The following is an 11794-nucleotide window of genomic DNA, read 5'->3' as shown; positions in this document are numbered from 1 at the left end:
GTATTTTAAAAATTGAGACAATTATATAAATTATATTCTGTTTACTCTTATTTTAACTACAATAATATCTCTCGTTAGTGCAATAAAATTACATAAAGTTTAAAACAATCAAATAAAAAATAATAACATTAGAATTTTACTGTGCATTACTGAATGTCATATTGATATCTGATAAAATATTTCTCATTCAATCAACATTTTTATTCTTTTTTTGTTGTTAATTATTTTAATAGTAATGGAAATAGCAGATATATCCTCAAATTATATTATTAGCGAGAATGAATAAAACCATGCAAAACAATGGTATCATAAATATTCGAGAATATTCTCTTCGAAAAGCGTAATATATGAAATAACCAATTTTCTGGAATGATAATGGAAGTCTTCCACAATTCTCCACTCATACATTGTAATTTAACCAACATCTATTATATGTTCTTATGGAAATGATACGTGTTATTTTTACGTATATGTAGATATGAGTTCAAACATAATGTAAGAATAATGGATTTTTTGTATGACGGAAATGAACGAGTTGATAAAATACTCATCGTTTGCCGTCTGTGGCAAAAGAATGGTGTGGGGATAGAAAGTTGTTAATTTGATTTATAGAGAGAGATTTGCGATTAAACTATCAAGACCGTGACTTTGATAGCAAACTTTTTATAACTACTTTTATAGCGTTAAGAGGGTTTACGAAGATGTAGCTAAAAAGGTATCACGACTTTTACAATTTACTTCCATCCAATTGTTCCTCGACTACTTTTTAAGTTGCACTGTCGATTCAAGATTTTTGTCGCGTGCATGAAATCCATTACGTACGTATACGTTTACGTTCGCTCGTGTTTCATTCTTCGCATCAATCTTATCGACATTATTACATTTGATTCTTATCTTTTTCCTTGTTTTAATTAAGACAAAATAATAGGGAAAATTAATCAGTGATATATAATAATATTTGAATAATTTAACTGATAAAATACCTTATAATAATTTATGGCTTGATATAAGAAAAAAATTAATGTAGAATAAATGAGAAAATATTATTGTTAATTTATCCTTAATGTATTCAGCACATTAGACGCTTTCAATTTTCAAGCGGCAAGTTTTCTCTGGACTTTACTTAAGGATACAAATCCGATAAAGTCGCAAGGTCTTTGGTGCAATCCTACTTTTCCGTATTTCTGAAAGAGACTTCTTGGACATCCAGATAGGTGCCTCCAACTTTGAGCTTGCTAATTACTCCCCCGTAATGATCGTGACGAATAGAGCAACGCAAGAAGAGGATCGATAAACAGCTAAAGGACGGCGAAAGAGAAGTAGAAGAAGATAAATTTTCTGGCGCGTTAACGAGCGTAGCTCGCAGGGAGAGCTGGCACTTTCCGCAAAATGTAAAAATGAAAAATGGTAAACTTCACTTTCGGAACAAATCGAGCAATTACGGCCGCTTGCATACTTCTCCGCTTGTACACAAGATGCTTTTAGACTCAAGAACTTAATTTCACTGACAGTTTTTTTGATTAAGTTGGCGTTGTTTTCCCATGTCGAACCAGATTCTCTGACAATTTTCTCACACTAATAACTTGTTTATTATAAGCGATTGAAAGTAAAGTGAATTTTACAAGACTCTTGAAATGTAGTAAATAACTTCATAACAAGTTTATTAAATAACATAATTATATTTATGTGTATTTACATCAAGTTCATTAAGGTAAATTTATGTAAACAACTTAGAGTGAGGGAATGGAAATATCTCAGATAATAAAGGATTGTAATGAAGATGAAGGTTTTCCTAGAGTATTTTATGTATAAAGGGCTACGACGAGCATCATATCCGACCAAGAAACGCGTGAAAGGGAAAGTAGGAAAATTGCGCAGGGTAGTCTGGTTTACAAAATTAACTCAGTAGATAGCAGTAGCCTGTACACAATGTTATATCTGGAAATTTATGAAGGTATCGTACGATACAGAGGGAAACAATTCAGGAAAAATGTACACTTAGTTTTGCGTTCTCTCATCTTATCATTTTGACGATAACGTTTATGTGCGAGATCTCTTGACCTCGTTGAAGTAATAGATACACGACCAATGCAGATAGTGTAAAATACTCATTTCTGTGTAAATTCTTAAACGTTACCGTGAACAATATAATTTTATCGCATGTATTTGCATTACTATTAAAAAACTCAAATCTATAAAATTTTAAATGCTCAGAGAATATATAAAAACTTTTAATAATCAAATTCGATTATCAAAATCAAATAAATCCGTAAAAGATCTAATCCGTTTGAGAACCAATTTTCGAAAAATTCTGTCAAAGATTTAAGAATTTTTTTTATGACGAGTAGTGCCAATAAATTTAAGAATTTATGGTAATTTATCAGACTTTTAAATTTTGTTTAGGAAACAGTGAGGCAAGTCTAAGTGAGTACTCAACTGTGTGCATTGTTTATTCGACAAAAGTGACAATTAATTAATATTCAATACTAAAAACCGCTAATATGAGAACATAATCAATACAAATACTAAGCCTATAACAGTCTAGCTTGGATCTTTTTATCGCTTACATATAAACTACCGCGGTACTGTCACGAATTAAATTAAATTAATAAATAACTAATATACGTAGTCCCCCCAAATTGCGCGTCGAACAATCGTTGATCTTGAAACGCAACTCTAATAATCTCAAAATACTAAATCTGGAAAATTATTCTTATTGCGAAAAATATTACCTCAGTCGGAAGTCGAACTCTGATACCTTACTTTACGCGCAAGTGTCCTAGCCAATTAGACTACCGAGGCAATGATAATAAATTATTCGAAAATATTATAAAAGTAACTTTAATATAGTTTTGCACATCGCACTATTGCATATGTATTTCTGCCTCGAAATCACGCACGTCCCGTTTGTTGGCTCGAGCGTCTCGTCGTCACGTTAAACCATTCATTATTTTACGCCGAAAAACGAAACTTTTCATACTCGATAAAGTTTTAACGAACTGTGAAACTAGGCATTTCTCCTATGGCTATGAATAACTAAACGACAACGAGTAACGCAGGGGGCTTGCCAAATTTGCAAAGTGCTCGAGAGGTTTATTCAAAATTTCACGGGTATTCTCATTATACTTGAAGCTCGCTAATTAAACTTATTAAACTACAATTATCGTTTAAAAATTTACAAATTACCACATCCACTGAAACTGCAGGTCGTATCATTCCCGATTGACGTCGACTGCTTAATATTTAACGGCGTTTAAGTGAGCGACTGTCTTTGCATGTTGAAGTTTTAACGAACTCGTGAGACGCGGATTTTCTCGACTGATGAATATTTAGGTGATACCGGGTCGCGGGAATGTTACATTTCTTCTAGTCGAGTCGCTTTTAACGCGTATCGCTTTTATGACGAGAAATTTTGAAACGCTTTGTCTTATCCCCTTGTCATGGATTTATGGTGGGCTATAGACATCAAGGGACTTGTACAAAAAGCGCGTTCTTTCCGTTTCCTCTCCTTTTATCGCTAACGGCAACGTCCTACTTCGTGCTCCTGTTATACGCCAAGTTACATCGTCCAATCAAGAGTGGCAATTTAAGGAAGATAAGGTCGGAGACCTCCCACTTTTTCCTTCGCAAGAACTATAAGCAGAAGGGCTCGTTTCGTAAATGTATATGCCGTAGATTTGTGATATCCCAGCATTAGCTCTTAAAATATTAAGAATAGAGAATAAAATGTTGGCATTTTCTAAATTGTTTCTTTTGATACATACATGGACAATGACATCAAATTTATTTAGGTACTTGAATTTATATGTTATGTATCAAATAACCATAGATTTTGTATACTTATGTAGATTTTGTTATAAATTTTATCTCTATATAGTTTTATCTTATTATACCCTTATTCTTAATACGCACGATTGGATCTCATTCGCGTCCTGCATATTTCTTTCTTTCAGGAAAGGAACAGCAAATAATTAGAGTTATAACATTTATATACAGTTTAAAAAAATGTACGACCTTATTAAAGTTATTTACTTTCTAAAGTTATTAAAATATATGCAAGAATTACTTAATAATTTTTGTGTATTTATTCAATCGATGAAAATTAATCCGGAATACGAATGACTCGATCATGTAGTAAAGGACCGGAAAATTATCGTATACATTAATGATTATTAGAGAATTCGATTGAACGCACTCGGTGCGCATTGATGCATATTAAAGCTGTCCTACAAACGCAAAAATGTGTATTTAATATAATTATAAAAACTGGTTAAACTGTGAAATTTTTAATACATTTTATCGTGCCGTTAAATAAAATATGTATTTTATAATTAAAATTTTTTTTATTTTTACACTCAGATAAATTAATGTATATCTGGAGCTTCAGTATGTATACCAGTGTGCATTAATGCGTCCAACCGAATTTATTATAAGATCTATGGCTTGAACAATAACAATGAAACAAACAGTGACTTTTAGGAAATGCCAAATCAATAAGTTGCGTAAATGGAAGAAATTCCCCTTCCGATTTTCAAATTCTGATAATACGTAATGCTTTATAAATAATTACTTTACCATGACGATTGCGGTTTTTCCATCGAAGGAAAATAAATGTAAATGCTACTTTCCGGATAGACGGATATGGATAAAAGAAATGCAAGTGAATTCATACATTTTCCCTGTATGGACGGTGATAGTTAAAATATACTAATGCGATTCGGAAAGAATGGAGATGACAGGTGACTTTGGCGTATGGATATTATGCGTCAACATCGCGTTGGAATTTCGATGAGTCGCCGCGAATGGTGCCAGCCCGTCGCGGAATGGAAATATAGGCGCCAAGAGGAGCCGCGACCAGGGGGTTAAGTTGACGGCAAAAAGTGGCGAGGGAGCGACAGAGAGTAATCTCGTGAGCGGTCGTCGCGAGTTTACGTCGTCGTATGTAAACGCGTGCGTTACTTTTGCGTGCGAGTGACAGGCCGACATTTTGGCCGGTAGCGGGATTCCACTTCCGCCGCCTGATTCCGACGTTCTATTTGCATAGAGACGCATCGCCGACATTGCAGAGAAACCAAAAATAAAATGGAATAAAATGAAATAAAATGAAATAAAACGCATCTGCGTAATGAACGCGTCGACGCGACGCGACGGTGCTAACGAGATCGTCTCTTCCGTATATCCATGGAGTAGTTTCCACGTCGTTGTTATATGTATACCAAGTCCGCTGGTCGCGGTAAAATGAGTTCCATGCGGTCCGGAAATCTTTTTAACTTGAATGTCGTGTGTAGCATTGTTCGCATGTTCGTGCTTACGGTCCATCGCATACCGCGTTCCATTAGAACCATTCTTACCGTTCTATACTCAGAGAAATACGTACTGATTTAATCCCGCAATGTTCAAGTTGATTACTGCGCGATATATGTATAAAAAATTAATATTACGTTGAAAATAAGATTAAAAATATAGATATTAATGTTTATAAGATATATACTCTTATAAAAATATTCTTGCTGACGAGATACATCGAACATACATATAGCACGAGTTTGTGTGGTTTCCAAGGATTACTGCGACAATTTTATTGTTCTTCACTTACCATAATCTTCTTCATAGATGATAGCCACTCTAGTCCAATTTAGAAAGGAAATAAGGTCCTTGAATGCTTTGTTAAGATGGTCTTGTGCGGGATATAAGTTAATGCTGAACTCTTTGAAAGTAGGCTCGAAATCGATCCTCGCTTCAAGATGAGGAACGTCCAATGCTTCACATATACTTTGTATATGAGCACCTAAAAGTGGGTCAGACGGTCCGAAGATGCCTTGTACCGATCTGGATAATTGCTTGCAGGCTGCAATAAAAATTAAACGACTTTTGAGCTATTTAACACCAACATTTGTAACTGACATATTTTTACTATTTATATATATCTACAAATTTTACTCATAAAAATTCAGTTGTGTTTAGAACTTGAAAAAAGCATCTTGATCGATTTTATAAAATGTAATATTATAAACGTATTTAAAAGCATATTTTTCTTGTATATGTATTTAGAAATTTACCAATAAATGAAAAGTATTTCACTGGGATATTAAAAATAAATACTACAATATAGTACTGTAAAATGAGCGAGAAAGATGTCAATGGGAGCACGAGGGCGTGCTAAAACGGAGATTGGAGAATGGAGACTGGCTCTGACATATCAATTTCATATTTCTAGATGAAGCGTACTTGGAAGTTCTGTATCAGCGAAAGCTGCAGTAAATTAACGACAGACTCTTTTGATCCTTGCTACTGTTCTTCCATAATCTTGCATAATATTGTAGACTACTATTACAAAACAGTTTTGGAATTTTGAAACTTTAATGGAATTTTGAAAGAGTCAATAATAAACTCTAAAACGTTCACTTTATTGAATTCAATAAAAATGACAATGAAAAAATTTAATAATTTGCAAAATAAGAGACTTTAAATAATGCAAAAGAATAAAAATATAACAAATTGGATTTTTATAAATTGTAAAGAACTTTTTTTTAATGAGTTTTACTTTTCAGGTAATTTTAATTATGTTGTAAAATATAATGTAACTATGTGTGTGTTGTTTTGAAATGAGAATTGTTTTCTTACCTCGTTTGTTTTTTGATTGCACAATTTATTAATTTTCTACCTTTGTTTGAAACTCGATTGTTAAATTTATTAATTTATAATTATAAATAAACGGTAGTTTTGATTGAGGTAATCGACTGAGAAAGAACACACACAATAGATAGGTTGCCCGTAACAAATCGATATAATAACTTGTTATAAACTTACATCACATGCGTTTATATATATATATTTATTTAAAAAAACTAATATACCTTAATGTGAAAATGGATTAATGAAACCGGTTGAAAAGCTGAATGCAGAAACATAATTGAATAATACGGTTGAAATGTAATATAATAATAGTCAACATGTGATATTGGATAATTTTATCGGAAATAAATGTATAAAATATATGTTTTGCGATTTTCCGATGTACGCGTTCTCCAGTGAGCGCAGGGAATTGATGTATTATTTTAACGGCTCAATTTTCTTCTTATGTTGTTCTTGAAGGCAAAGCCCTTCAGACTATATAGCTTTTTATTTTTCTTTTTACATTGCAAATTATTCATGTCATGCTTGTAACAGAGAATTGGATTGAAGGATGGATAAATTTGATTTTGGTAGTATTACTACTATTTCTGAGAATTCTCGCTGGCTAAGTTTTATCGCTATCTTGAATTATTCACGTTTCTTTATTTCCATTATGAAAATTATGGTCCGCGGCTATATTGAATTTTACATATGTTGTATTACGTACCTAGTAGCGTTTGTTCTCACAAAATTAACTTTTTCATTCGTGCATTTGTTTACTAAATTATTTATTACTCAAGGATATTTTTGATTATAATATCATATATTTTATTTAAAATGTGATTTTAATTTATTATTAAAAATATCTAATTAATTTGGATAATAATTTAATCAAAGAGAATGTATAGTTCAAGGAAATAAAATAGAATGAGAAATACTTCTTATACAGCAACAGCGCTAAAATGTTCAAATAAAATAAATTCGTGATTTCCTTTGGTAAAAGAAAGAAGATTCATGGTTTCCTTTGTTGAAAGAATCCAGTATAACTGTAATGAAATACTTTGAAAAGAGTACTAACGATTTTGATTAAATATATATATTCTTACTGAAGTGATAAGTGACTAGTTGTTCTCTTATATAGAAAAGGTTATCGCAGCATTATTGTTTAGAGATACATTCATATAATAATTTTATATAATTTACTTTTGCGACCTATTTCGAATTTTATTAATTTGCTTTTGATAGGAAGCTCATTTGAAGCGATTTAGCGATTACTCGGTAGTAAAGAATATTACTTCCTGTGTGCTAGCTTAGCTTGAAACTTCCTCTAATTTGTTTCTTTATAATCCTTTATAATATCTTTGTACACTTGTTTGTCCGATTAAATTGTCCATATAGTAAAAAATGTTTTCTATTATTTTAAAACTATTGTTTATTAAAATTTTTCTGTTTTTAATGTGATTATTTGGATATTTTTTTTTATTATTTTAACACTAAGAATCGTTAATTAATATTTAACGGTTAATTATGAAAAAAGATAATGCAATTTTGAAACGTAAATTTGAAAAGAAATAAATTTACATATTAATTTAACAAATATCAATTTTATTGAAGAAATATATTCTTACAATTAGTTTTTAAATTGTATCAAAATGTAACATTTTTTATAATTTTATATTAATTTTTAAATAATATTATATTTGTATTATACTTTTTAACATTATCTGTGTTAGATTAACACAAAAATTCTGGTTGCACACTTGAAGTATGTTAAATTTAACATTTTCTAACTGTACAGATTTGTAAGAAAGCGCAAATATATAACGCATCATTTTTTGAAATGCACATTTCATTGTTATGAAATTTCTCATTACGCTATTTTATTGTTGATTAAGTCGAACCGAAGTAAATAAAAATCGTCACCTCGTTATATTGCAGTTTTGTTTAACGAACCGATACTTATCTTTTTACGTTAATGAGTGTGGCAGTTTTCGCACAAAGAACTGTGTCGGTGCTTTCTCGTAATTTTTATGAGCTTAATATAATGCACGATGTGATTGCAATTTCGCAAATTATCAAAATGAAGATGATAATATTGCAATATATGGTTTGAAAAATATGCTTTTTTTTTAAATTGTTGATGTATACATTTCGTTAAATTAGAAATCATTATTTTGAACAATTAGCCTCGAAATTAACAAAACTTAGATCAAATTTTTGTATTATCTTAATTATACTATTGGAACAAAGAATACAAATATATTTAAATAAAAAAGGGATATATATTATTACATAAAAATTTTTTGCTTAATTGACAGTAATTGAAGCATTTTTTTTCTTATTGCGTGATATTTTAATATAAAATCTGAAGGTTTAATTTAAACTAAATCTTTTGTATGTTTTTATTGTTAGAGAGTTTAATTTGATTTTAGAAATTTTTAACGAATCTTTGCCTTTTTTTAATACAAAAAAATATAATTATTGCAAACGTCACATAATTGCGATACACACTCTCTATGATTATCGTTATAATACGGTCGAAGGATGATCCGATAAACGTAACTCTCGTTAGTTTCATCGTTAAAAGTTGCATAAGCAACTGTGCATTTGCATGCTCGTGAAATTATTTCGTACAGATATATGGCAGCTTGAGTTATTAGGATTAAGCCGATTGACAATGACGAGCTGCAAATCTCTTTAAAAAGCCATTCTGAAGTCGTTAGGGGAATACAAGAGGGCTGCGGATAGGTAGGATGAGATTGTCTATTCGGATTACGAGTGCAATGTGCGAACGGAGTTTTTCCGTAGACACTGAGAAATAAAATCCAGCAAAATAATCGCTTCGTCATTTGGTTAGCTGCACGCCATTTCTGGTTGTACTTCTCGTAAATGGAACCTCCCATTAAAGTGTTCTGCCTCGGTGGTCCGGGTCGCTGCTCCTTAAAGTTATCCAATCAATTTCCCTGGTTTAGATCTCTTCCGATTTCTTTTTTCCTTTGTTTTCTACTTTCGCGGTGATCCGAGCGAATTACACCTACGACGTAAACTTGAAAAGAAATTTGTGCGATGTCCTGTTTTCATACGATCTTGGGAATTGAAAATATTTTTTGTTTGAAAAACTGTTAAAATCTATATCATTTTTTTTTCATCACCGAGTAACTTACTTTATTCTTTACAATGTAAGAGTGTGAAACGAAATTTGTGTCATGTATCCGTGATGTTAGAGAGAAGAAAACTTCTCTCAACGTAGCAAAAGCATGAACTTTTACTTTAAAACTTCTTATTAACTGTTTTCGATAACATGTCAACTTTATGTTTCTAACGACTTAATAAAATTTCATAAAAGTAAATTAAATTTTATTAGATGCTACCTTTTCAAATTTTTTCTACACTTTTTTAAAATATGGTAACTCCGGCAAATACGCCGCTCAAAGATATACGCCGCAGAAATTAGAAAAAATAGAAGGAGTGGGAATAATTTTCCGGCAACTACGCTATTACATGCCTTTATGTTATATTAATATTATGTTATGATTTCAGGTTTCTCTTATTGTTAGTATTACTGAAATTATTGTGAGTTGTATTGATTTGCCACTGTAATAAATAGCGTCATCAGAAATTATAATTTACATAATACGATTATTGTAGGATATGTAAAAAACTTAGTGGTTATTATCACTTTATGATACATAAGAGTAGAGGAATAGTTAAGCATGTTGTATAGCAAAATACAAGTATGCTTTGCTCTTGCATTCTTTGTTTAGTTTATTGTCTTGTATATCCCACCTATTTAAGTATAATAGACAGTACAAAGTTTTTACTGATATAGTTCGTTTACCTTAAACATAATAAATAATATTTAATATATTAAGTTTTTGTTAGGTGCGGCGTATATATATATATATGCCGGAGTTAGCCTACTTAATGATTGATTTTCCAATTAAATTTCTATCGAAACAAAATGAATGAAATACTTTCATTAAGATAAAGGTAGCAATGAAATACGTATATTTATTTAGTTTTATTTAATGTATATTGCGTGTTTAATGAATTTTAGATTTGTTTATTATAAAAGAAAAAAATTGTTTGTACTTATCTTTTCTTCAAGAAATACAATATTGCGCTTTTCTGTTAATTGCTTTACCAATTGACTTGCATATAATTCATTCTTCTGACAATAAGATGTCACAATACTTTGTAATCCGTACTAGACTTGAAAAATTCATAGAGGATTTTCTCGAGTTGAGTATTTCGCCACGAATTCAATTTCCTATCGAGGCTTTGTTCCTCGTTTCTCGTCCTGGAAAGCTCCGACATAACTGTGCGGAAAATAAAGAATCCTTATGTAACAATTTTCTACAGAATAACAGAAGAAACCTGCGCTGATTCTTTAAAATGCAACTTGTCTATATTTGACGATAAAAACTCTCTCTTCGATAAGCCCGACTACACGAGAAAAACCGTTTATTTTATGATTTTAATATTCCGTGAATAAAAAGAGAGAGAAAAAGAATAACATATATTGTTATTTTTTTCTAAGAAAAAATATATTTTTAGTTGTCAAAAATATTAGAGAAGGAACGATATTTTAATTTTTCCATATAGATTTCATGATATGGTACATAAATATCCGATCCTAGCTGCCTCGGTAAAAGCCGATTTTGCGCGTGGTAGAGCAGAGTGGAGTTTCAAATCTATTTGAAAATTTTCACATGAAGAAATCCAGGCCGTGGACACATTAGGCGAAGATAACGCAAACGGCGCGAGCATCAGTCGCGATTACTTTTAAGCGAAATGCATCACGGCATATTAGGCGCGAGTCAACCGAATTCGCGCGTACGCAACATTAAACTCGCGTACTGATGCACAGAATGAGAAAATGTATACAGGCACCTATCCCGGGCGACATGGAAGATTTATCGCGGGGTGAGTCAGTTTACAAAAGAAATGTTGGAAAAGTTGCGCCGTTCGACACGGTTCAACCCCGTCCGCGAAAGAGGAAACGCGGCAGTGAGGACGGCCGGAAGGGATGTGGATAATCTTTCCAACCGTGGATGTCATTTTAAGCACGCCATGAAGGAAAAAAATACGTGGATTCTCGTTATACATAAGGGGATCCTATAGGCATATTTATGACCAAATACTTTCCCCTTGAGAAAATTTAAGAGAATATAAATGA

The 11794-nt window shown here is 31.7% G+C and overlaps 1 protein-coding gene across 1 annotated transcript in view; it reads right to left on the bottom strand.

Annotated features, from left to right (window-relative positions):
- LOC108775806 (glutamate receptor ionotropic, kainate 2) overlaps positions 1–11794 on the bottom strand; it is a 143682-nt gene that overhangs the window by 45841 nt on the left and 86047 nt on the right. Inside the window, exon 3 of the mRNA XM_018542255.1 lies at positions 5597–5848. Coding sequence (XP_018397757.1) covers positions 5597–5848 — 252 coding nt within the window. The remainder of the gene's footprint in view (positions 1–5596; positions 5849–11794) is intronic.

The sequence above is a fragment of the Cyphomyrmex costatus genome, unplaced genomic scaffold (genome assembly GCF_001594065.2).
Source record: "Cyphomyrmex costatus isolate MS0001 unplaced genomic scaffold, Ccosl1.0 scaffold32, whole genome shotgun sequence".
Taxonomy (NCBI): Eukaryota; Metazoa; Arthropoda; class Insecta; order Hymenoptera; family Formicidae; genus Cyphomyrmex; species Cyphomyrmex costatus.
This window is presented reverse-complemented; position numbering and strand designations above follow the sequence as displayed.